The sequence below is a fragment of the Anguilla rostrata genome, chromosome 4 (assembly GCF_018555375.3).
Source record: "Anguilla rostrata isolate EN2019 chromosome 4, ASM1855537v3, whole genome shotgun sequence".
Taxonomy (NCBI): Eukaryota; Metazoa; Chordata; class Actinopteri; order Anguilliformes; family Anguillidae; genus Anguilla; species Anguilla rostrata.
Window position 1 is genome coordinate 28,746,513 of NC_057936.1, and position 26,563 is coordinate 28,773,075.

Consider the following 26,563-nt stretch of genomic DNA (forward strand, 5'->3'; position numbering starts at 1 on the left):
AGGGAAATGGAGTAAACAAAAACATTTTTAAAATAATTATTTCGTTTATTTCATGAAAAAAGTTATGAAACACATACCACTCATGTAATAATGTAATTGCTACTCAATCAGCCAATTAACCAAATTGAATTGATAATTAGATTCAACTCAATGAACACTGCCTGGCTGGATTGCATCCAGCCCTACTGAATCTAAACTTCATTCACATTGAACCTTACCATCAAAGTGAAGTAGTCTCCACAAAGTTTCTGGAAGCCAGTCTGACACAATCAAAGAAAATTCCAGAAGAGATGAGAGAAAAATTTGTTGAAATATATCAGTCTGGAAATGGTTACAAAGCCATTTCTTACGATCTTGGATTCCACTGAACCACCGTAAGAGCCATTATCTCCAAATGGAGCACCTAGGACAGTGGTGAGTCTTTCCAGGAGTGGCCGGCCTGCCACAATTTTTCCAAGGGCACCACGACAGCTCATCCAGGAAGTTGCAAAAGATTTCAGAAGAACATCGAAAGAATGGCAGGCCTCTCTAGCTTCAGCTAAGGCCAGTGTTCATGACTCCACAATAAGAAAGGCAGTCAAATCAGGTAGGAACAGAATCACTTCATAAATTATTTTTTGTAAAAAGAAAAACAACAAAAAAAAACACAAAAAGTAAAATAGAAATTATAGGAAAAGAAAAATAGCTTCTTTCGAAAAAAAAAAACTGACTAAATCATTTAAAATAAACACACAAACAACATAATTTTTGTGGAAAACGTTTAATTTGCCAAATAAAAAAAACCCAATGCTTTACACGCCGCAAGAAAATGAATAATACCAGGATAAAAATCTGAAATCGAAAGTGGATTTCTTTATTTAATTCTGTTGCCATAGAAAAAGTACAGGCATGCTATACTAATGTCAAATATCTTATTTACAAGCCCAACATAGTCTACTTTGCAGGTCACACAAACACAAAAATCCAAGTACATCATACAATTCATTATAAACATTCTTGGTAGAACAGACACCACACACCTGCTTCTCAACACAATTCAAGGCACAAGTGTAAAAGCATCCGCGACCATCTGAATTGCTTGAAGAGGATCCACCACTTCTTTCATCTTGTCTCGTCTCAAGACCCAGTCAGGTGCAATTCTAGAATAGAAAATCGAATTAAACTTGGGAAAACCGGTAGCACAACAAGAGAGGTAAATGCACCTGAACTGTAGAGGAGGGTGAGGCAGGGGCTCAGTGCTGGAAGAGAGACACACATTCAGTTAATTACACATTAATACAACCAAACTTACTAAATAAAAACTACCCATCTTCAAATGCCGAAGATTACCAGGTGTGGCTGTTCAGTCTGTAGACAGTTAATAGACAAGCAAAGTGAGCATTTGAAATTTACATTCAAATGCAATCTAGTAAACCTGTCGTAAATTAAACTAGGTAGCTATTTAGCTAGCACAACTTGCTACAGTATAATCTCTCCATAGGTACTTATGCAACCATGTTGTTGTAGGGAAGATAGGTCTTTGGTTGAAAATAGGTATACATTTATGTTGACAAGGCATTAATACTGGTCTAAAATACTAATGAAAACACTGCATGAGATAAAACAGAATTGTGCATGCTATTATAACATAACTAGCTGCATTTCAGAATGCTCAATTAGAATTGATTAGACCAAATGTAGTGGTAAAGTTTAAATATTCTCCATGCAGCACGTAATGAATCAATGATCCTTATATGGTTTTTTGATTCCAACCCCATTTCTCTGGTTATAAACTCCATACTCCTTATTGGGTCATTGACTGTCATTTCATTAATTGAAGTATGGCAGGACCACAAAATGGTGACCAAAAGTATCTGGACATCCCTTGGTCAGGGTTTGTTTTTCATGGTTTGGTCTAGGCCCCTTAATTCCTAGTGAAGGCAAATCTTAATGCTACAGCATACAATATCATTCTAGATTCTGTGCTTCCCCAACAGTTGGGGTAGGGCCTTTCCCGTTGCAGCATGACAATGCCCCCGGGTACACAGCAAGGTCCATACAGAAAAGTTCTCAATTGGAAAGTCAACTGTGAGCCAGGCCTAATCGCCCAATCAGTGAAGGACCTCACTAATGCTCTTCCAGCTGAATGGAAGAAAATCCCCACAGCAATGCTCCAACATCTAGTATAAAGCCTTCCCAGAAGAGTGGAGATTGTTATAGCAGCAAATGGTGGACCAGCTCCATACTAATTTCCATAATTCTGGATGAGATGTTGGATGTCAGGTGTCCACATATTTTTGACCATTTAGTGTACTTTGGATGATTTTTATATCATATTAACATGGTCAAATGAAGCGAAAGAAGCATATATCCTTTTGGTGAAGCTTAAAAAAACTGCTATAAAACATATTAAAAATCTGTTATTTGCCTGTAGCACCACCTATTGGTTGTATTAGGACAAGGCTCATAGAAAAAAAGGTTGCCTGCAGTTCTTCCTCATCACCTTGCTTCCTAGTAGGAAATCCCTAGTAGCCTCCTCTACTTCTCTTATAACCAACTGCTCCAAATATCAGAAGTGGACAAGCCAATTCAGCACAGGATGAACAAAAATGGATATCAAATTCTCCATGAGAGAGCCACTCAATTTACATGCCAGCTGGGCCATTTACAGAAAAGAGCTAATGTTCAGGTACCCTTTTAAAGGGTAACACACGATTCCTTATTCTTTTTGTCTGAGGTTTCCAGTAATGAGAAATATAAAAAATGGAGAAATGATTTCTGGAACCCCTCATCCACGATATTCCTTTGTGCTCATGGGCAGAAGCCAAAGTCTGCCAACCTTGCCGTTGAAACAACGAAAATTTCAGTGGAGCAAAGGATGGAGACCATGATCTGATCGAATCAAAGACACACCAGACGATAGTCTTACATGGTAATTAATCCTGCCCACGTTTTCGCACAAGACAATTGTGTCCCTGCAACAACACAGATGGCCACATTATAAAACAAAATTAAATTTGGTGGCACAGTACGTTGAGTGATTTGACGATGATTTGACGTCTACTATAGATGAGGAAGAAGCCAAAGTAGGCACAGCCCTAGCTCGTTGAACAACGAGCAGATAAAAGATCCTCTGAAACGCTATCACAGGTATTAACACCACGGATAATCTAGATAGCTATTGCATACGTTATGTTAGTATTCAAAGAAAAAAATAAGATACAGACTAGAACTAGATAGATCAATAGCAAGACAGCAAGCTTTAAAATCCCCCTAGCTTGACTTCTTAAAGAAGCTTCATTAAAGAACTGCTTACAAATCTGATTTCACCAACAACATATACAAATTATAAAAGACGGGACTTTAGACTATGAGAATCAACTGAAACCCCAAAATGGTAAAAAGATCACGTCTTGACATAGAACCTTGTTTATCAGAAAATGTCTCAAATGTACTAACCAAAAGAACGGGAGAGAATAGTACATTTGAACCCTATTTTTTATACCGTCTTTGAGTTGAACGCAGCACACAACATTTTTGGACCTTGGATTTAAAATGGTGAGATAGTATGCAATCTAGCTAATCATAAAATGACACAGCATCGCACCTGCCGCTGAAGCACTCTGCCTGGCTGCGAGGATGGGGAATGTCCTTATATGGTCATACGGTCATAAGGACAAGCCACATTGCATGCACTGAAATTAACCAAAATGTATTGACTTTATATGTCCTCAGAAGCCGCGTTTCCACCAAAATTACCTGGAACTTTTAGTCCCAGGAACTACTTTTCAATGTACTAACAGGTTCCTTCAGCCCATTGTTGTCTGCGTTTCCACCGCGAAGATTAGGCAAATTAGCCCACTGACGTATGAAAAAGCGACGTTGTCGTCGGTCCATCCGTCCTATGATTTCTTCTGTAACCCCATACCACCACCGAAGTAGCCTACATTATTTTCTAATAACTGGGACAGCCCGGAGGGGTTTATTCCACTTGTACACAACGGGTTACCAACAATGACTATATATGTCTTACTTTTGTATTTATTGATTTTTATCGATTTAATCACCTGAAATTGAAATATTCTTCCGTAGCCGTTTGAGCATATTTTACAGTTGTCAAGCAAAACTGTCGTTGGTAGTTGAACTTGGACCGTTGTTATGCAACAAATAGGATATAACAGGCCAAAGTCAGATTGTAACTGTTTTATATATCCTCTCAAACACATTCATTATGTTTTTATGCGAACATTCACTTTCATGTCTTGACATCCGAGGTGACAGAATGCATTCACATTCCACAAATAACTGGCAACAACAGCAGAAAAGATGCACATGTTGTAAAAAATTTGCTGTTGAATTGATAACTCTCTCATCGTCAATTCCATATAGGCTAATCGCAAAATGACAAGAATAGAACGAAAACTCGGACTTGCGTGAAAATTTGAATTAGCAGTGGTACAGCCACCGTTTGCTTTCCTTCAGAGTTACTGCTAGCCGAGCAGCGAAGTGTGCCCTCCAGATGCGAACCATGCACCATAAATTAGTCCATAGTCTTCCTGGTCTTTTTGTGGAATTGAAGAATGGCAGAGTAAAATTACGGCAGTCTGAAAAAGCAAAAGGGACGATTACTAGAATTAACCTGTTACTTTACCCTGACAAAAAGTGCGGAAGGTGATTTCCAGTTTGCTTTTACTGTATCACCAATATACTATATACACCAATAACTACCGCATACCTCACATAACTGTATCAAACGTTTTGAGTCAATTACAACGGGCTAAGAAAGAAAATCCGGAAGAAAATATTCAGCAACCGAATTAAACCGTTTGAATGTTTTGGTACGTAATATGCTGTCCCAGCATGCTTAGCATTTTATAAAACGAATACTAAAGCAAGAAAAGAACAGAAGAGCACACGTTATAATTCCAAGACGTTGGCAGGCTATAACCAAAATTAGGCTACTGCGCCGCATAACATACAAGTTTGATTTCAAGTTATTCTGAAAATAAATAGGTTTGCGGCTGCAGATTTTAAAAAATGGCGGTTGAAATAAAACACTGCAAGTTGTCAACCAATCAGAAATTTTCAGCGCTTGCGCCCCACCCCAAAGGTTCCGGTACTTTTGGAAAGTACTACCCCCCGAGCAGGGACTTTTTTTGGGGGTAAAATAAAGTCCCCGGAACTTAATTTAGACCCTAGTTCCTGTGGTCGAAACGCACTGAGTTCCTCAAAAGGTTCTTAGTTCCGGGGTAAAGTTCCTGTGGTGGAAATGCGGCTAGAGAAAATTTGCCTCTTTTCAGGCTTTCCCCATTGACTTAACATTGGATGGGCAGGGTTTCAAGTTCTTTTTGCAACCAGGCATTGCAGTACACTCTTCAGCCACTGGGGAGAAAGGCTTCACTACTAGAGGCGAGTTGTTGTCGCTTGGTCCAGTACAAGGACATTAGACAAAATGGGCTCCATGCTAACAGTGCTAATTAGCTCCTACCTTAGGATCTATTCTAATCCACTTCCAGCGAATGAAATAGTCCAGCATCATATGTATAACTCTATTTCCATTAACAATATCGCAATAACTTTATGTGGATCAAGTTGTAGCGATATAGGCAAATTCTTTTATGGAAAAGGGGCAAGCTATTGCTAATTTAAAAGTATCGAATGTCCTCACTATCACATCACAAAATATGATGTCGGTGATCATTCAGAAGATTATTGAAAAGGGGAGGCGGGGGAGGAAGAGTAAGAACTTTTAAGCAATCTTTTAGGGCTTATATCTTTATTTCAATAAAATTATGTTATTTTGAATCATAAAATTCTCACATTTGGGTGGTGTTTTTCATTTATAATATCTGATGTTTACCCTTTAAACTGCAAATCCTGAATGAGCCCATTTCATTTCTAAAATTTGAAAAATGGCAGCTAAATAATCCATTCCTGATAGGCATTTTCACAGTGAAGCACCTTCACATTCTTTTTTTAAACCAAATCTGACACACAGATTAGACAACGTTGTTTTGAATCTCACATAAATCTCAAGAAACGTAAAATAAATGAAACAAGTAATAAATAATAACCCATGACAATAAAAAGGAAATGAAAACAAAAATGTTTATCAGACAACATCGCAGCGCATGGCTCAACAAGGCAAATGACATTAAACAGAGTCAATCCATTTCAAACCTACCTTGGCCGTGCTTTTGCTTTTCGAGGGGTAGGCTGGGTAAAGAGGCTTCCGTTAAGGGACACATTCATCTTCAGTTTTGTCACCGTTCTTTCCGTGTCCATTTTGTGTTTTCGAGCCGTCAGAAAATATAAACTGCGAATTCTATCTGTGGCTTTGGGAAGATTCCTTACCTCCTGCAAGACAGTTTCGAGAGATTAAAATAGTTCTTTTATGTACTCTCTGATGCAACCAGTCACTTTTTTTTTTTTTTTAACACACAATCAAAATGACATACTAACCAAAGCCCTCTGTTCATCCTGTAGCAAGATGGCAAGGAGAAAACAGGTCTTGGTGAAAATGCTACCTCCTTTGTCTGCCACCTTGTCCCCAGCTTTCTCTCTGTAGATCTGCAGCAGGTCCAACAGTGTGTTCACTGAATTCTCCACAGCATAAACTGCTTCTGTGGTCTTATAATACTAAAGGGGCACAAAATAGATGAATGTGTGAAATTTAAAAAATGAATAAAAGCAATACAAATACACTACCCATCAACAAGTGTTCATATTTTTTGTGTAGAGGATTTGCATTCTAACCCAACAAAAACAAATGCAAGAGAACAGCACTACATATCTTTGACCTACCACTGAAGTGGCAGTGTGTTTTTCTCATAATGCAAAACAGAAATTAATAACATCTGTATACCCTGAAAAAGATGCTGATGAGGCAGTTTTATAACTTGTGGAAACAACATACTTTTGACAAATTCAGAAGAACTTGGATTGCAAAGGTGATCACTTCCATACAGGGAACGCTTCGATTGCAGCTCCTTATGAGAGTGAATATGACAAGCGTAGCTCCACTGTTCACAAGGCGCTCACAGCATTCAGGAGAAAGTCGGGTTGCAGTCTCTATAATAATAAAAATCACCATTAGTGGTTACATCCACTTGATTAAGGGGTCTCAAATCCATGCAATAGCAACCAAAAATAAAAACTTTTTACCCAAGTGCTTCAAAGCTGCAAGAATGTAGGAGAAATGCTTGTATCGAAGAAGGTAATCTATGGCAACTGTGGTCTTGTTACAAAGTCGGTCCTCTTCTTTGACCCTTTGGTTTACTTTCCTGAAGCGGTGCCTTATAGCAACAACTTTTGGTGTGTCGTTGGCTTTTCGTGATCGGTGTCCTCTCCACAATGCCTTCAAAGAAAGAAAAAAACACCTTTTAAACCATTACATAGGTCTTAAATCACGGCACCCCGCTGCACTTATTTTTGTGGTGAACATCAGAGATAACCTTAAATGTAGCCTTTTCCACATAGTTCCGGTGTACCTGTGCCTCGATGATTCCACGTTGCACCCTCAGTTCTCGTTTCTTGGACAAGTATTTCTTTACAGCACGTTGGATGACGACAGCAGCCGTGTGGCGCCGAGATAACCACCCTCTAACTGCTCTCTGCGCCTTTATGATCTTCATCTTCTTTTCAAGGTACCTCTTTTTCTGCAGCTTAGCTCTGATCCACCTCTGGTAAAAGGCGGGGGGGATAATCAACACACGAACGCACACACCATGCTAAGTTCACTGTCCTGAAACACCACCAGACAGAACTCGAAATGACCTTAACACTGTACTCCAGCAATAATACTGTACACCAAGCATCTCTAGCTCTGATCTATCAATTACATATCATTACCATCGCCTAAAACATGGTGATTTGCGAAACAGGTCACAAATTATAGATTCTGCATTTGGCAAAGGGTTTCTTACAAAACTGTTTCCAACAAAAACTGACCACTCATTCAAAACATTTTCCATTAGAAAAATAAATACATATGCAGCAAAAGTGAAAAATGATTTACTATACCAGTTATTTTCAGTGTACCTGAATGTAAATAACATAGTGCAACTGTCTCTTAGCAGACTTCAGTGCCCAATGGGCCCGGAGCCCTCGCTGAATCTTTATGGCACAAAGGTGGTGGTAAACTGCCGCAGAGAAACGGTGTCTCCTCCTGGTTTGGGCCTCCTCTTTCAGCTGCAGAAGAAAAAAAAAAAGGCACTTTTGGATCATTGGATGTCCTGCAATGACTGCCTTCCTTACGAATAGGCCTGGATGTTTAGCTACAAAATTCGTCCACAAAAATAGTGTTAAAAATGTGGGTGTATTTGCTTTGAAATGCATGTGCCAAACAATCAATACAAAGTTAGGTTGTCAGATCTGAAATATTGTTTAATTCAGATTTAAAACATATCTCAAATACAAGAAAATGCAACAACAATTGTTAAAACTAACATGCAAATATGTACTTTTTTTATTTTCTATGTTTAAATACATTATTTCTTGCTTTGGAATGGCCCAGTTTTGCTTTCTTCTGCCAGTGCATAAACATTCAGGTTTTAAGGAGGGAAAAACTCATATTTTGTTTGTGATGTGAGGTCATGTAGAATCTATACTGGCTATTTCGAAAATGAAGTATATCACATGCAGTACTCCCATACCCTTTAAACTGCTTTAAACAGGTAGCTTGAGGAAAATTAGTTAGATTCTAGTTTGCAATTGAATCATTGCAATTACCTGTCGTCTGACAAGCCACCCACGGCAGAAAGCTTGAATGGTGATGACAGCGCTCTTTGTGTTCTTAAAGGTCTCCAAATCCTCTTTTCCTCTTCGCAGTGCTCGGACATGTTTCTGTAGGACCAAGACGGACCTCTTCATTCGTTGGAAAGCTTTCCTCTGCACGTATCCACGATATGATGACTGAATCACGCAGGCAGCTTTCTGTTCCTGTGAAAAATACAAAACAATTGTAATGTTAATGTGGACACGAGAAAAACATGGTAAACTATAATGTGACATACATTCATTACAAGCATTACCTTCTGTAGGTTCAACCGGATAGTATGACCTCTCCACAACGCTTGAATTTTAACTGCGGAAGACCTAATTTCCAGGAAGTCATGATGCGTTCGCCTGGCATCAAGTGTTTCCCTCCACCTCCTCTGGATAATGCATACACTTTGCCGGACCTTTCGGAACCTAACAAAAACAATGACTGATTATCATTGGAGTCTTAGGAATTGAGACAGCATGGGTGCATACATATTTAAATGCAATCAGTACCTGCATTTTTGTCAAAGCAGTTCAGATATTTCGTTTTTTCCCCATGTACAAAATTTTCAATCCATAATATTCAAGATTTAAAAAGTAAATGTGAATGTACCAAATATGAAAATCTCGAAGGTCCTTTAAAAAGCAATAGACTCTTTATAAGCACGTCATATGTTTAATATAACGACCGACTTAAGAGTAGGTTACCTATTCCGATGAAGTCTTGTTTGCATACACCGGCGGACAGTTGTGATGGCTTTTTGTTTTGCAATGAACTTCTGCCGCAACACGTTTCCCCTGAACCAAGCTTGAATTTTAAGGGCTGCTTGCGACCTCTTGGCATGCCGTCTTGCTTGGTGTCCACGAAATGCAGCCTGTAACAAAGTGAAGAAATGAACATTGCTGTGCAATAAAAAAACTATGCTCTACCACAAGGTGGAAAATCTTGATAAGTATAAGTTTAAAAGGCAGTTTGACATTCGATTCCCCTGCATAAATGCAACTGGTTATACACTGGCAATGAACTTTTTGTTAATGCTGAACAAAATGTATATTCCTATTTAATATGTGAATGCCAAAATGTTCTGCCATTTAGAATTTTTTTTTTTTCTTTTCAAAAACACACATTTTTCTTATCGTTCTACAAAGCTGATCCAATCTTCACCAAATTTGACAAAGCATGCCTGGAGTAATCCTGAAAAAAGTGGTGGCAGCTGTTATCTGTTGTATCAGGAATCCAGGGCCTACACCCTACATTCCGCTTTAGACAGAATCTAGGTTTATGACAATACACTTGCAAAGCAAGTTGCATCTCAATAAAATGGTCAAAAAATGATTTAGGATAAAATTGTGCACAGGAAATGTACTTTGGTTAAATTAATGCTCCATGACACAACACAAATTACATGCATGACATAAACAATCATAAGAAAAAGCAGTCCATACCTGAATTGTAACTGCACTCCTCTTTAACCTTTGGAAGTTTTTGTATTCAATGTGTCCACGTACTGCCGCTTGAAGAGTCACAATACTTTTCCGAGTGTTTACGTAAGCACACCTCTGGTCCTTCATTAATTGCTGGGCTCTGAAGTGCTTCTGCAGAGTCACAGCTGCTGTCCGGTAGCTCAGAAACCGTCTCCTTGCCGTCCACATTCTGTAATGAGACTGTATCTTGACGGTACTCGACCGGAGATTCAAAAACTGTTTGCGATGCCAGAACATTTGCAGTACCGACTGGATCTTGACTACAGCACGCAATCGTGCAACAAGTCTCCTTGCCAGCACGCCGCGAAATGCTGACTGCAATGTCACTGTTGCTTGCCTGATGGCAAGGTGTTCCGCCTTCTGTTTCTGAGCCAAACGGCATGACTTGTACCATCTTTGGATTTGCACTGAGGAGGTCTGCATCTTTGCGTATCTAACTCTGGCATGGTAACACCTAAATGCAGACTGAATAACTACTGAGGCAGCCCTTTGCTGCAAGAAGCAGCGGCGTTGCACACGCATTCTCAGGAAGGACTGAATTTTCAGGGCAGCTCTCTCTCGTTTCAGCAGTTCCCTTGCTCGCTTGCGACGGAAAGAAGTCTGGATGCAAACTGTTGCCTTCTTAATTTGCTGGTACAGCAGCACTTGAGAGTTTCTCAGTTTCTGCGCTCTGAACTTCTGTTGAAGAACAGCAGCAGCCCAGCGCATCCTTTGGAAAGCCACTCGTTGTCTATGCATTCTATAATTGGATTGTATGAGCACAGCAGCTTTATGCAGTTGAGCCATGTCCCTACGAGCTCTTTGTCCCCGGAATGCTGCCTGAATGGCAATGACAGAATTTCTTAACATTAAAAATTTCTCTCTATCTTCTTTTCTCTGTTTGTAAGATTTATAATGTCTCTGAATGATGACAGCAGCCAATCGCATTGCTTGAAATGTAACCACCGCTCTGTGCCTTCGAAATTCTGCCTGGAGCACAGTTGCAGCGGCATGTTTTTGTCGCATCTCCTTCCTTGTCTTGTAACCTCTATAAGCACCCTGCAGGGTTATTGTAGCGGAGCGTATACGATGATAGTGCTCTTTCTGTTGTCTTGTAGCAATCACAGAACGGTACCTTCGCTGAATGGCAAGAACAGATGTTTTCAGGGAAAGATACTTCCTGTGTGCCCGGTATGTTCTGAAACTTCTTTGAATAGCACTGGCAGCCCCCTGCATTTGTTTTATGTGCTTCCTTGTCTTCATTCCACGGAAAGCGGCTTGAAGGGTTGTGGCAGCCATCTTTTCTTTCAGAGATTGGACTTCTGCTTTCATCATTTTTTGGGCTCTAAAATGTCGCTGGACAACTTTTGTGGCCCACTGCAGCCTAAGATAGCGAGATCTCACTAAGTGTCTTCTAACATGGGCTTGGATCATCACAGCCGCTCTGTGTTCCTTCTGCAAATGCTGTCGAACCTTCATTCCCCTGTAAGCTGCTTGTAAGATAACGGTTGACCAGCACTGCTTCAGGTATTCCTTCCGTTGTGTTCTCATAGCTACCAGAGCTCGATATCTTCGTTGAACAAGCAATGCACCTGCTCTGAGAGAAAGGAAGCGTTTCCTATCTCTGTACATACGAAACCTTCTCTGGATGACTGTGGCAGCTCGGTGCATCGCACTGACCTGCCGCCTAACTCTGTGTCCGCGGAAAGCTCTCTGGATGACGAGAGCCGCAGCTCTCTTTGCCCTATACTGCTGTGTTAGTGAATCTCGTACTCTGCAGGCTCTGTACCTCCCTTGCACAGCCATGATAGCCCATCGCATTTTCTTGAAACGCCCGCGACACTGGTACATCCTGAACTGCGACTGAATCACAGTGGCAGCAGAATGCATTTTCCTCATCTCACGTCTCGTCTTATTACCTCTGAAAACTGACTGGATCACAATGGCACTGTGACGCAGTTTCAAGAAATGTTCCTGGTCTCTCTTTCTCTGCAGATGGGCCCTGTATTGTCTCTGTATAATAGTAGCAGCTAGCCTTTCAGCTTTAAAGGCCATCCTTGCTCTGTACATTTGAAAAGCTGCTTGAATCACTGTGGCTGCTTTATGTCTCCTTTGAACTTCTCTCCTAACTTTCATTCCTCTGTACACGGATTGCACTGTGATGGCTGCGGCTCGCAAAGAATAGTAGTACTTCTGTTGTAGCCTGGCAATGATAAGAGCCCTGTACCATTGCTGAATCTGGATAACAGCTGATCTCATTGCAAGATACCTCTTGTGCTCCCGGTAAGCCGTATATCTCCATTGAATTACTCTGGCAGCCTCTTGCATCGTTTTGACTCGTTTCCTAGTTGTCATTCCACGGTAAGCAGACTGAATGCAAACTGCAGCTTTTTTCATAGCTGCATATTTCGAGACCTGAACATTCCTCTCCTGGTTTGCTCTAAACCGCTGACCTACAACAGTGGCTGCCCAGCGTAATCTCTGAAATTTCACAACCATGATGTGCCTCCGGTAATGTGCCTGAATCACAGTTGCCGATCTATGCATTTCTTGGACTTGGTGTCTAACTTTCATCCCCCTGTATGCAGACTGCATTACCACGACAGAATCCCTGATCTTCAAGTAATTTTTGCGCTCTTGTCTTCCTTTGACATAAGCTCTGTAACGCTGCTGTATAACAGATGCTGCACACCTGGCTGCAACAAAAGTCACCTGTGCTTTATGCCTTCTGAAGCATGCTTGAATGGTTGTTGCTGCTTCATGCATTTTCCTCATCTCACGTCTTGTCTTGTTACCTCTGAAAACTGACTGGATCACAATGGCACTGTGACGCAGTTTCAAGAAATGTTCCTGGTCTCTCTTTCTCTGTAGATGGGCCCTGTATTGTCTCTGTATAATAGTAGCAGCTAGCCTTTCAGCTTTAAAGGCCATCCTTGCTCTGTACATTTGAAAAGCTGCTTGAATCACTGTGGCTGCTTTATGTCTCCTTTGAACTTCTCTCCTAACTTTCATTCCTCTGTACACGGATTGCACTGTGATGGCTGCGGCTCGCAAAGAATAGTAGTACTTCTGTTGTAGCCTGGCAATGATAAGAGCCCTGTACCATTGCTGAATCTGGATAACAGCTGATCTCATTGCAAGATACCTCTTGTGCTCCCGGTAAGCCGTATATCTCTGTTGAATTACTCTGGCAGCCTCTTGCATCGTTTTGACTCGTTTCCTAGTTGTCATTCCACGGTAAGCAGACTGAATGCAAACTGCAGCTTTTTTCATAGCTGCGTATTTCGAGACCTGAACATTCCTCTTCTGGTTTGCTCTAAACCGCTGACCTACAACAGTGGCTGCCCAGCGTAATCTCTGAAATTTCACAACCATGATGTGCCTCCGGTAATGTGCCTGAATCACAGTTGCTGATCTATGCATTTCTTGGACTTGGTGTCTAACTTTCATCCCCCTGTATGCAGACTGCATTACCACGACAGAATCCCTGATCGTCAAGTAATTTTTGCGCTCTTGTCTTCCTTTGACATAAGCTCTGTAACGCTGCTGTATAACAGATGCTGCACACCTGGCTGCAGCAAAAGTCACCTGTGCTTTATGCCTTCTGAAGCATGCTTGAATGGTTGTTGCTGCTTCGTGCATTCTCCTTATACGCCTTCTTTCTTTAGAGCCCCGATACACGGCCTGAATCCTTACAGTCATTTGTCGCAGAAGACTGTATTGCCGTTGATGAGACTGGGCGAGTAAATGTGCCCGATAGCGAGTCTGGAGGACAGTAGCCGCACTTTTGAGAGACAAAAATTGTCGGCGACAAATGAAAGCTTTAAATGACGCCTGAATTAGAGTGGCTGCTCTGTGTTGCTTCCTCAGCTTCTGCCTCGCTTTCATGCCTCGGAACCCCGCCTGCAGAGAAACGGCAGCTTTCCTCAGACGCAGGTAACGCAAATGAGTTGTCCTCCCCGACCTGTGGGCTCTGTAACGGCTCTGTATCGTCAAAGCGGCGCTTCTCTTCGACTTGAACTCTGACCGTGCTGCATACCTACGGTAGTAAGACTGTATCAATACAGCAGCTTTATGCATTCCTTCGATCTTCTTTCTCTCTGCTCGTCCCTTCCACAAAGCCTGAAGTACAACTACAGAGCGCCGTCGATCCAGGTATTCTTTCCTCAACTTCCTACCCAATATAACAGCCTTGTACTGCTGCTGTACGGCAAGGGCTGCTTTTCTCAAAGACAAAAATCCCTTTCGGGCTACAAACATTCTGAAAGCCGTTTGAATCACAACCGATGCCCGCTGTAGTTCCTTGTTTGCTTTGCGCACCAAGTATCCGCGGAATGCTGCTTGCAAAGTAATGGCTGCACGTTTCTTTTCCAGATATTGTTTCCTTTCGCTCTCTTTTTGCCTACAGGCCCTAAACCAATGCTGAATTACAACGGACGCTTGTCTTATTTCTAAGAATCTTCTTCGGAGAATGTTTGCTTTGAATGCTCTTTGGATAGCAACGGCAGAAGAGTGCTGTAGTTTTAAAAACTGAAAGTTGCGTCTTTCTTTGTTACCTCTGTACCATGCCTGTATATTGATAGTTTTCTGAAGGATGTTTTTGTACAGTTTTTGGCATTTCACCATTCTGTACCATGACTGTATCTTTATAGCGGCAACATTTTTTTGGGCAAGTCTTCCTTCTTGCCGTTTCCGGAATGCTCTCTGAATCACTGTGGCGGCATTGGTCTTCTTTGCCCATATTCGGGTCTTCCATTCCCGATAACTTTTTTGGATTTTAATTATGGAACTTCTGAGAGCAAGGTATTTTGCACGTTCATCTTTTGCCAATAGACAAGCGCATCTGTGTTTCTGAATTGTTCTGGCAGCCCACAGAATCCTTCTGTAAGCGGTCACTGCCATTTTCATCCGCAAACAAGCTTGCATCATGACAGTGTAGTATTTTAATCTCTGGAATTTCTTCATAGCCAAGTGCTTCCTCCACTGTGCCTACAGAAACACATTATGAAATAAGAAAAAAAGATTCAACTAACAGGGTTCTTGAAATTGTGAAGTTTAAAAAAGCCAGAGCTGCACTTGCTTTGCAGTGAAATAGATCAGTCTATCACAACCCAGCAGGAATCCACCTTGTTTTCATAATACTGACAAGGTATTTTACCGCTGAAGTTAATAGCTGCCTTTCATGGCGTGTGCATGAAACATTTGTTTTTAGCTGCCACAATCAGCAATACCTCTATATTTCATGTTCACTTTGTTAAAAACACGCCATCTTCCACCATAATATGAAATCTAAACAAAGCATTAACATTCTGCACACATCAAACATTAAGTTAATGGTCATACATAATACACTCACCGCAAAATGTTACACTGGGCAAAGAGCTCTTCACAATTTTCAGAGTTGCTTTGTAAGGTTAAGATAATTTATCCATCAATTCAAAATTGCATAAAACGTATGCTAATGTATGCGTTTGAAATACAGTAAATTAGTCCTTTTAATCCTTTTCAAAGGATTAAAAGAAAGCAATAGTAGAAAAATTCTATTGGCATAGTAAGGCATTTCAAATATTACTGAAAATGGTTTACACTACCTAGAACACACATTATTGATGGTGTTTGATATAAAATCTTCACAGCAATCAGTGTTGGGGGAATAATTAGAGCTTTCATTGTATTAGGACTAAAATTCATGGCGGAGGCGGGCTAATGAAAAAACAATAGCACAGCAATAGCACATACTTGGATGACTGTCGCTGCAGAGTTCCGCAGAGTTTGCAATTTTTCCATTCGCAACCGTCGCAATTCTTGACGTGCCGAATAGCTGCGCCAGACGGTCTGAATAACGATTGCTGCTGCATTCTGTCTTACTTTCCTTCGTCTTTGAAGGAACCTTTTGACGGCACACTGAATCGTAGCGGCAGCTGCGTTGCTTTCCTGTACAAGAGAAAGAGAGTAAGAGAGAAAAACAAACACACAAATTATAAAACTGAGCTTGATTAAATATAAGGGCACGTTCATCAGAGTTTTTATGATGTGTACACACCTTGTAATGCTTTAGCTCCATTTTCAGTCTATACTTCCTCCATGCTCCTTGAATAATTCTAGCTGCTCTGGTCTCATTTCTCAGATCCAGAAGCCGGGCGCAAAGGAACGACAGGTAGCTCATAACCACCTGAAAGCGAGGAACATATCAACATGAGTATTAACAGGATCATTCATACACACAAATCAGCATAATTTGCAAAGATTCACCCATATAATAGTAGATTAAGTACAAATGCAAACGTACACATTATATACAAAATACACAAATGAAATTTTTTTGGTCCTATTTATAAATCTGAAAAGAGTATGTATATTTATCGTGTGGCTTAGCGAACATTATAAAACTAAGAAAAAGCGAGTCACAGTCATTAATTCACAGAACAAAGTACTGTGTCACTTAAGAAAAGAAACAAGCAGGGCAAAAGCCATTCTTACCTTTTCATTCGGAATAGTGTTAGACATATCAGCCGTATGCAGCATGGCTGGAACTCCTCCGAGGTAAGAGACTGCCGTATCAACCAACTGAAAATTACTCTTCTCGTTCTCCAGAAGCTCGGTGAAATCCACAGATGCTTCTGTACCTGCTCCTGAAGCAATAAACAGAACATATTATGAAGCAGCATTCAATAATTCTCTCATAAAGTAGCCAATCCAAATGCTCTCCATATAAAAAAAAAAAATGAATGAATTAATTTGTGGTATGTGCCATTTACCATTTCGCTGCCCGGGCCACGTGTCAAAAGAGCTATCGGAGTCGCTAGATGAACAATTCAGCCCGACCCTGCCTTGCTGGCCACACTCGACTGTCTGCGTGGTTTTCCGACACACTGCTTCCAATGGCAGATGGGAAGGATGATAATAATGGATGAGGTAGCAAAGAATCTGCCCATCTGAGAAAGATACCGTGAAGTTCTCTGCCTAAAACAGAGAGCAAGTCCATAGAAGAGAATGAGGAACAGAACATTACTCCGCATCATAGCTGCAAAGGAACATGTTCTAGGAAAGAAATTCATTGGGATCGAATTGAGTACAAAATGCAAAGCGATGAACCAACCTTTGAGTTGTAAAATGCAGAAACTGCATTGACCCAGTCCATCAACAGCGTGATTTCCGTACTGCTGTGTTGGAATGAAGGCCTTTTCTCCTTTGGCTTCTCTGCCACATCCTGATTAGCCCTCAATGCATCAAGTTTCTGCCTGGTTCTCCATGTTCTTTTGAGGAAACATATTTCCTCCTTGAGTTGTTCTTCGTCCAGCAAAACTTCAACCTAAAGATGTAAAGATCAGACTTTGATGACCAAAGAAATGGTATTTTCCGGTCAACAAAAAAAAAAAAGGAGTTGAATGGAATACCTGAAAGGTAAAGATGATTTTCCACAGCAGGGTCAGTGTCTTTTCTCTGTGTCCATCCACAATATCTCTGGCGTCAATAGCACAACCTGCATTTTTACACAAAATGGAAGGGCTAAACTCTCAATCTAAAAATGACACCAAACAAAGAATACTAATTTCCATTGCCATTTCTACTTTTATACATCTCCACAGTCATTAAAATCAAACTCAAATTTTGTCAAACTAGTAAACTAATTTTACTCATTTCTTCTGTGCAAGGAAAAAGCCAATATTTAGGCTTCAATACTTAGGCTGCACAGCAGAATCAACCCATGGGTTGTGATCTGGCCAGGATAACAAATGTGTCAAATTCAACATTAATATCATTTTGGCCTGACTCATGAAACCCAATGCATCCCTGACTCAAGACCAGTTGAGCCTTGAGGCCAGGTTTAAATTCCTGACTCCATAACCCTGAGTAAGCCACATATTAGCTGTCAAGCGGCTGTTCTCTTCAACATTAAAATTAAATCATAATAGGTAAAAATAACACGTCAAGCCAGCTTGAGATGACTACTACTTTTGTGTGCAAATAATTTAGTCTTATAAGATACATCCTCACACAAATCATTCAAAGTTTAGCAAATAATTCCGATGGAATATCGAATAGATGGAATAGTTCATGCTTGTTTACCATGTTCATCTTTAAAGTCGACTCCCTTTGCTTTCAGCATGTCCAGCGCAAGTTCAACGTTGTGTACTTTCTGAAGACGGCTTATAGCAGGCATCCTGAGTTTACGAGAGAGGCTCCAGTCTTGGGTGAACAGCTCCATAACTCGCCTATAAATAAGAAATGTTGACTTGCGCAATCACAAAAACATGCATACAATCTGGAGTTAGGTCTGATGAGTTAGCACCAAAATAATAATCTGATGTCTTCCCAACTTTTGTGTTTGCTTGAACAGTCGGCAGAACAAAATGAATTGTTAACAGGTGGAAAGCTATCTTACACTAGACGGATCCCGCATCTCAGGTCAGAAGCCAAGTTCTTTACAGCAAAGTTGAATTCATCCAGTGGCACTTGGGCGTGGGAAACCGCCAAGCCCAAATATCCAAGATGGCGAGAAAGGATTCCCTCACCACTCAGAAAATCCCTTGCAAATGCAAGCAGCAGGTCCTTACTGGTCTGGAAAGATGAGATGCAAAAATCTAAATTATTCGAAATGATCAAAGCAATTACTACTCAGTAAAAATAATCACCGTAAACATTATTAAAAACAGAATTCTTAATAGAACTAATGAAATTTGGAAAACTATTTTGGACTATTTTGAGGGCAGAGAGCCAATTACTGTGACATTTAACTGCACATCTGAAATGTACTAAATCTTGCTCAAGCTTTGAACAATGAATTCTCATTACAAGCCTTATTAAATTTCTACTCCAAGCATAAGCCAACACTTTTTCCATGTACATTTTTTTTTCAAATTTAACCACGCATTCATCATAAAGGAAAACAACTGCAGATTTATCAAAATAATTCCAAAGCACTACAAAATATATCACCTTGAATTCAGCATCCATGCAGAACAAACAAGGGTCATGTTCAATCATTCTTGATTCTTTGGCTTTGTCAAGAAAGCAGACAAGCAGGAGTAGCTTTTTCAAAGTGAAACGAGACAGGGCCTCCTCATGTCCTGTTCAACAGGCAAATGAGCAAACACATACACTTTAACAGATTTTAACATTAAGCACAATCTCAGAGATAGGAAACTTGGTTTTCATCAAACAGCAGTATGAAAACGAAAATCAGTACATGAAACTACATCGTATTAATTCCTTATTACCACTAATTTGAGAAAAAAAAAAGAAAAACCTTAAACGGAACAAGCAGTTTCAATTGATAAAGTGCTCAAATACAATAAAAATATAAAATGTAAATTGCATGCAAATATATTGACAAGTCAATGGTCACTAAAACCAGACCCCTCTATGCCTAGTTAAATATTTCAGAGACCTGAACATCCTATACATACATACATACATACATACATACATTTTAGGTGTGTAAGAACATGCGGTGAAGCTTATGCTTACCATCTCGGTACAGGTGTGGCACTTTTGGATGTCTGAATTCAGCAGCAATGTCTGGATTCCACAACAACCGGTTCAAAATGAAAACTGCCAATCCCATGACATCACTGTTACTTTCCAACGGTATCAATTCCCCAAAAATGGTCTGAAGATAAAGTACACAGTGACAGAAACAGTCATATACACATAATTTTTATAAAATGAATGCAAATGACTTGCATAAATAAGCATACCTCAAGTCCAATCCTCAGCCAAAGTGGATTGTATGACAGAAGCCAGGTGAGAATTTTCTGTCGTTCGCCTACAAAAATAAAAAAAAATTTAAAATCAATAAACGATAATATATATTACCATAATTGACACTGACATTCTAGAGAATTGTGTGCTTCCAACTTTGTGGCAACAGTTTGGGGAAGGCACTTTCCTGTTTCAGCATGACAACACCCCCGTGTACAAAGCGAGGTCCATAAAGAAATGGTTTGCTGTGTAGAAACTTGCAAAATGCAACAGAAATACAGGTATGCTCATGCTATACAGACCTTTTAACTTTTCTGGAATAATATTTTAACCAGCCATAGCAAAATATCTGAACAGATTATTTCTGTGCATTCCAGACACATACCTCGCTTATTTTGAGTGAAAAGGGCTTACCAATATCCTTCCAGAGATGCCTGTCCTTGCGCACCAGTAACCTCTTGGCCTCCACCTCAAGCTCTAGACGCTGGATGGCCTTCACCATAGCCTCTGATGTGAAGAGCTTGCAAGCAGCACGACGGAGGGAGTTCAATCGCCGCCTCGCTGTGTACATTCTAAAGGACATCTCTTCTTTTGTAGGCGCCTTGGGACACTTGGAGGAATCACTTCCCATTGCTAAGGATACAGCATTCACTAAAGAAAAGAGAAACAATGTACCACCAGATTTATAATGAAGCACAATTGCTACTGAGCATCCAAAATTTTCACTCCATTGCCATGTTAAATGTTTAATGAATGAAGGACACGATGAAAGTGACTTCTAATTCAGAAATTGATTTCTGTATTTATGACAGCAAAGTGCATAAGCCCATATTGCCCGACCAAATGTTGCAACGACCAGTGACGCCCATTGCATGTCATTGGTCGCAGCGACACTCTCATGCTGGACGATAAACTGGCTTCAAATGTTACAATACTGAGCCATATACTTCATCGATTTTTTTTCCAGTAAAGTGTTAAATGTCTTATCTATAATATTTATTCTACTGAATTACCTTTGGTGACTTCAGTGCGGACTTTGAAATCATCTGGAGTCAGAACATAGTTTATCCACCATACAAATCCTCTTTCCTGCTTCTCAATCCACCGTTCATCATAGAACATATTCTTGGCAGCAAATGGCAATGGGTGTCTTGGTATCACTGTAAACAGTAATCAGACAAATACTATTCCACAAATTAAACAAAAGATAAGAACATTAATATATTTTACTTTATTGAGAAACAATTAAGCAGATGCTGTTTTGTAGACCTATTGATCGTTGTTTCTTTCAATTTACAATTCATGTTTTTATGACCAAGATTACAATAACACACAAATTACAACCATGAAAATAAAGCAATAAATACAAAAACCGCAAATGCTACATTTTTTTAAATGATGTCAAGGTGTCACTAAAATCAGGTAAATAGATTTGCAGAGTTAATAAAGACATTAGAACAGAGATAACAGTTGAAAATACAATCAAGCTCATACCTGTTTGTGCTGGCTTTATGAAGGTTAGTTGTGCTTGAGCAACTGCTACAACCTTGGCAGTCTTCACAGATGACGACGAAAAGGATTTCAAAGACTGTGGCGCTGAGCATTAAAAAAAAAAAAAAATTATCACCACCACTCCTGAATTTGAAATTAAGCCATTTAAATTTTAATGTAAATCAAAACATAAACTTTGCAATTGGGATTTAAAAAAAAAAAAAAACACAACTTATAACAACTCAAATATAAGCTTGAACTATTACCCCCACTGACCTGGTTTTGATAATGGAAGTTTGGTTTGGGCCACACTCACAGATTTTGCAGCTTTTGTGACTGCTGATGCAGCAAGATTTGAACTTTGTGATACTATAAGGAAACGTGTTTAACAAACATTATAAAGTCACTCTGTAGAACCAGTAGAATTCTAAGAATAAACATTTTCCATTAAATTAATGATTGACGCATTCAATTGCAAGATATCATTTAGAAAAATCATCTTACCAACTGTTTTCCTGCGCAGGCTCTGGGACGTGGACCTTGAACTATATTTCCTGTCTTGAATTGTTTTCTTTGTCTCTTTAGCTGCTGGAAACACTCGGCTCCTTTTCACTTGGAAAGGTTTTCCTTTCTCTGTCAAGAACTCATCACTTTTTCTTTTTTTGCTGCAAGACAGAGACCGTGCAGGCACAGCCACACTGGACTGTGCATCTACAAGAGTTTCATCGTGTTGTGGCATCAAAGACGTTACCTCTGATTGATGTTGGACATTTAAAAACACTGTGAGGTCAGACTTGACTGAAGTCTGAGACTTACAGGAAGGAGTTGCCATGACTGGAGACAAATCCAGTTGAGCCAAGCTAGGAGGGAGGGAAACTGTAAAATGATCTGCGTGAGCACACCTGACTGGAGAAAAGTCAGATGGTGGCATAGCCACCAGTGGAGAGCGAATAGAATCATGAGTGTCATGACTGGCATCCGAGTCAATGACAGGAAGACCACCAACAAGTTGCTGTCCAAGAAGACTGGACTTTGCAGAGCTGTCCACCGACAATTCCAACGTTTTCTCCAAAAGCCGACGCTTTGAAGTTCTTGTTTTCCTGATTGTCCGACTACTTTCCTGATTTAGATCCAATCTGCTTTTAGTGACAGTAGAGGATGAGAATGGAATTTTCCTGAAGTTCAGAGGAACAACATCATTTGCTTCATTTTCAAAGCTCTTCACTTGGTCAGTTTTAGGTATAACCAAGAAAGTCAGTCTTGGTTTTACAGCCTCCAACTCAGTGGAAACTTCTTGAACTCTTTGCTCAGTTAATTCAGGTGCAGCAGGACTTTGGTCCGCACCACAGTTTCCCTTGACCGACTCCAAAGAATCAGAGAAATCAAAGCTTGAACAAGCATTCGGAGGGCTTGCTCCATCCAACTCAGTTAGATCCGAATGAATGATTGCCAAAGCATCTTTCACAGACAACACTGGAGTACCTGGCAAAAAGGGCTGGGCTACACACGAGAGAACCTTTCCTTCACTACTGATTGGGCTCTGACCAGAGTGGATACAAGGTATCAATCTATTGCCACCATCTTCTGGAGTACAAATGGGAGAGTGAGTCATATTCAGCACTCTGTTCACATTTTTCTGATCAGTAATGCATGGTGTCCCTACAGCACAAGGACCCTCAGTAACATCCCCTGCATCAAATAGTTTGGCAGCTGGAACTAGGAGAACAACTGGCGAGTTCTTCGAGGAGACAACACTCTCAAGTCTAGTCTGTGCCGACGTTACGTGGGTCTTTTCAAATGGAACAGGTGTACAATTCTCCTGCACCAACCGCTCCTGGTGATTTTCAATGGAGCCCGTCAAAACTTCCACCCTCTCTTGAAGTACTAGCTCTTCATTACATGATCTCAGAGGGCTTCGCACTCTCTCCGTCTTGTACTGTGGTTGTCGAGATACATGGAAAGTTTTATTGGCAGCTTTTTTCAGTGAAGGATTGGTTTTCTTTTCCTTAAAAGGTGCAGAAACATCTGCTGCTTTCTTCTGTTTAATGGAATCCCATAAACTTTTCTGAAAGATAGAATAATTTGAATTATATATATATATATATATATATATATTTACATACACAAATGCATACACACACGGTAGTACATTAGTCTGGAACACTTGTAACAGTTTGCTTAAGAATACGGTGTTCTATTGAATGGCTCTGCTTTAAAAAGACAATACCTTTTTTCTTTTCGGTGCCTCTGCTCTGCCAAGTAAAATAGCTTGGTGTTTACTAATACCATTGGCAATGAAAGTGACGAGTTCCCTGACATTTCCTTCCTCTGCAGGCGTCCAGTGTATTGTCAGACAGGTACTGTCTTCAGCCTTCATGTTCAAAGGGGAAGGAAAGAATTCATTTAAATGCATAGTTAATTTCACAGTCAATAAATATGAACTGAAAAACCAGCTTGATGTTTTCCAGTAGTTTTTAGATTGCATTTTAGGAGTTTATCAAAGAAAGTTCCAAGCAATATTGCACAGATGCTTATGTCCTCATTACACACTACTACCCTCACAAACAAATCTCCAAGAAATATTACATCAGTTCTAAAGCAAGCAAATGAAGGTCTTCTTGCTGTTGTAATGACATTTATTCAAGAAAACTACACGTTACAAAACTTCAGCAAAAGTAAATACAGTGGTACCACAAGGCAGGCTACGACCTAGGCTAAATCACACCAAACTGATCAGGTGGCATGTCCATAGGTACAAATGTTATTTCAAAATGAAATTAGAATACCGTATAAACTCTATTTTACCAGATATTTGGATGACAGTACGGCAACACTTCAAGCAATCTAACCATTAAAAATAGCAGTAGCTGAGGGGTGGCAAGGTTGAGTTACAGGCGCGTAGCATTTTTAAAAAATGCGGTTACTGCTGTTGCCACTGGTGGGAAGCAGCATTAATTCAGTACAGTGCAGGTCTGGACAGAAACAATCTGTATTGCATATGAATATTCCCTCCTTTCTGTTTCTCAACGATCAATGCATCCGGGTATTCGTCACAAGCCATTAGTATGAGCATGTTCCCACGAAAGCCAGTTTTTTTGTGTTTGTTTGTTTTTTTAACCATGAAAGCCATGTTTTTACCATGAATCTTTGTACTGAACAAAAACTAAGATTTTGTACAATTTCTGATTGTTTCGTTAAAAAACTAGCTAACAGAAATGCAATCACAGATTTGAAAATGGTAAGTAACCACTTGTTCTAAAACGGGAGTATAGCTAGCTAGGTAACGGAACTAACCATCCGAAGTAACCCCATGCAGCACGATACACAAGCACCTGTCATTTAAAATAGGATCAGCGAAGTTGGTTTACCTTGTTCGTAGTCGGTTAACGTTAGTTTAAATAATCATGTCGAGTAAGTTAAGTTGGCACAAAAGCCTAGCGAAACAGTGAATTTAGGTATAGCAAGACCCACTGTAGAACTGACTGTTTTTATTTAATTTCAGACACGGCGTTAAAGTTAGCACGATGATAACGTCTTAAGCGTGTGGTTAACAAACTTACCTAGCAAGATCAGTGCAATTGCTACGTTAAATTAAGCAAAATACGTTTAGTCGCAATTTAAACTTTCCAATTTTGCTAGCAAAGTTACATAAACTAAGGTAAACTAACGGAAGATCCACAGAACGCGAATTCGTGAGGAGCGCTTCAGCAAGGAATGGTGGTAGCTAGCCACAAGCTGGGTAATATATCTCACATTATTATTTCACTCTACCTGAAGCACCAGCACGCGAGCAGACAAGCTCGCAATGACTAGCTAGACCAAACAAGAAAACAAACTCAATATAACGCACTGCACTTACCGGAATTATGAACTGCGTTTGTTCAACAGAAAACCCTTTGGTCGAGGAAACTTTGTCCACTTTTACATCCGTCGCATCATCTATTGGATTTTCAATGCATAAAACTTCGGATCTCGTTGTACCCAACTTGACAGTTCCAAAACTAACATAAGGAGGCCTTGAAAATTGCACTAAACTTAGCACCGCAACCGACTTCGTGTTCTCCTTGTCATTATGTGAAAAATTAATCGGAGGATGGTTTGTTGGACTAATGTCCAAGAAGTCGCCTTTCCTAATGTTGTTCATAATGTATATACTTTCTAATCATACATAACAAATCATAGCTTACGTTCCATGGCTACACTTAATTTTTAACGTTGCGCTGCCTGTAAATAGGGTCTGCTGCTGCTCAGGCAAAAAGAAGCCTGATTTCGGTCAACTACGGCAAGTCCACGCTATTCCCAAAACATCCGCCCTGGTTTGAATTTACCAAAAGTGACCAATTGCGCCGTGAGTTTCACTCATCTTCCAATCCGTGAAAGAACAACAAAGGCAGACCAATCGGATGGGGTTAATATTTTTTAAATACAAGAAAGCCACACCCTCTTTGAACGATACCCACTGATCTCATAGGGCTGGACCAAGATAGGCGGGGACATGCAGAAAATATGAATATGGCAATAGCCAGCAGATCAAAAGACGGAAAATTAAACTATGAAAAAATTATGTTATTGATATTTTATGATGCCATTTAAAAAAATGAGTAAACTATGTAATGAGTTATTATTCAATCGAAACTGTTTACGAAATAAAATGGTGTAAAATACGCTCTTACGGCAGCTTAGAATTTTTTGACATGAATGTTTCCTTAGAATCAATAAATTAATAAAAAATAAAACATGGACAAACTTAGTAAAAAACGTAAACTCCAGAGGCTTTTTGAGTTTTATTTACAATAGTAGATTCCAAGTGTGTTTGAACACTGTTGTTGTTGTTGATAATAATAATAATAATTTGCGCATTTAATTTGACTTATTTTTGTTTCATGAATATGTTTTGTATAGAAAGTCTGGAGTGGAAATGTCTTTATGTTTATCGCTCTCCATATATATATATATATATATGTGTGTGTGTGTGTGTGTGTGTGCAATAACTCACGACAGGCCATGGTATATGGTTATTATATCACAGCTAAGGGGCATTGTTCGGCCAGATACGAAACGGAGCATTAGGCCCATCACATTATCATATCATATCATAAGAACATTATCATATCATATCTCCTGCTTCTTATGTTTCTCCAGTGTTTTTGCATCTTGTGAA

General features: G+C 39.9%; 1 protein-coding gene across 1 annotated transcript; it reads right to left on the bottom strand.

Moving 5' to 3' along the window:
• Window positions 1–744: 744 nt before the first annotated feature.
• aspm (assembly factor for spindle microtubules) lies at window positions 745–25,716 on the bottom strand. The gene is made up of 29 exons (XM_064332033.1): window positions 25,262–25,716; window positions 23,630–23,773; window positions 21,907–23,467; window positions 21,679–21,771; window positions 21,406–21,507; window positions 20,925–21,071; window positions 20,326–20,562; window positions 19,908–19,975; window positions 19,678–19,819; window positions 19,147–19,277; window positions 18,593–18,768; window positions 18,277–18,422; window positions 17,604–17,689; window positions 17,306–17,518; window positions 16,965–17,169; window positions 16,687–16,838; window positions 16,250–16,378; window positions 15,946–16,140; window positions 10,189–15,195; window positions 9,451–9,617; window positions 9,012–9,171; window positions 8,710–8,919; window positions 8,020–8,169; window positions 7,470–7,661; window positions 7,144–7,336; window positions 6,896–7,050; window positions 6,442–6,618; window positions 6,164–6,336; window positions 745–1,139 (listed from the first exon to the last, which is right to left on the bottom strand). The coding sequence occupies exons 1-29, from the start codon at window positions 25,544–25,546 to the stop codon at window positions 1,037–1,039; spliced, it is 10,899 nt and encodes a 3,632-aa protein (XP_064188103.1). The 5' UTR covers window positions 25,547–25,716; the 3' UTR covers window positions 745–1,036.
• Window positions 25,717–26,563: the final 847 nt, after the last annotated feature.

Coding starts and splice junctions, on each gene's coding strand:
- aspm (XM_064332033.1), bottom strand. CDS start 25,546: ATGAACAACATTAGGAAAGGCGACTTCTTGGACATTAGTCCAACAAAC. Junction 23,468..23,629: donor AGGCACCGAAAAGAAAAAAG/GTATTGTCTTTT, acceptor TCTATCTTTCAG/AAAAGTTTATGGGATTCCAT. Junction 16,839..16,964: donor GTGGCCCGGGCAGCGAAATG/GTAAATGGCACA, acceptor TTATTGCTTCAG/GAGCAGGTACAGAAGCATCT.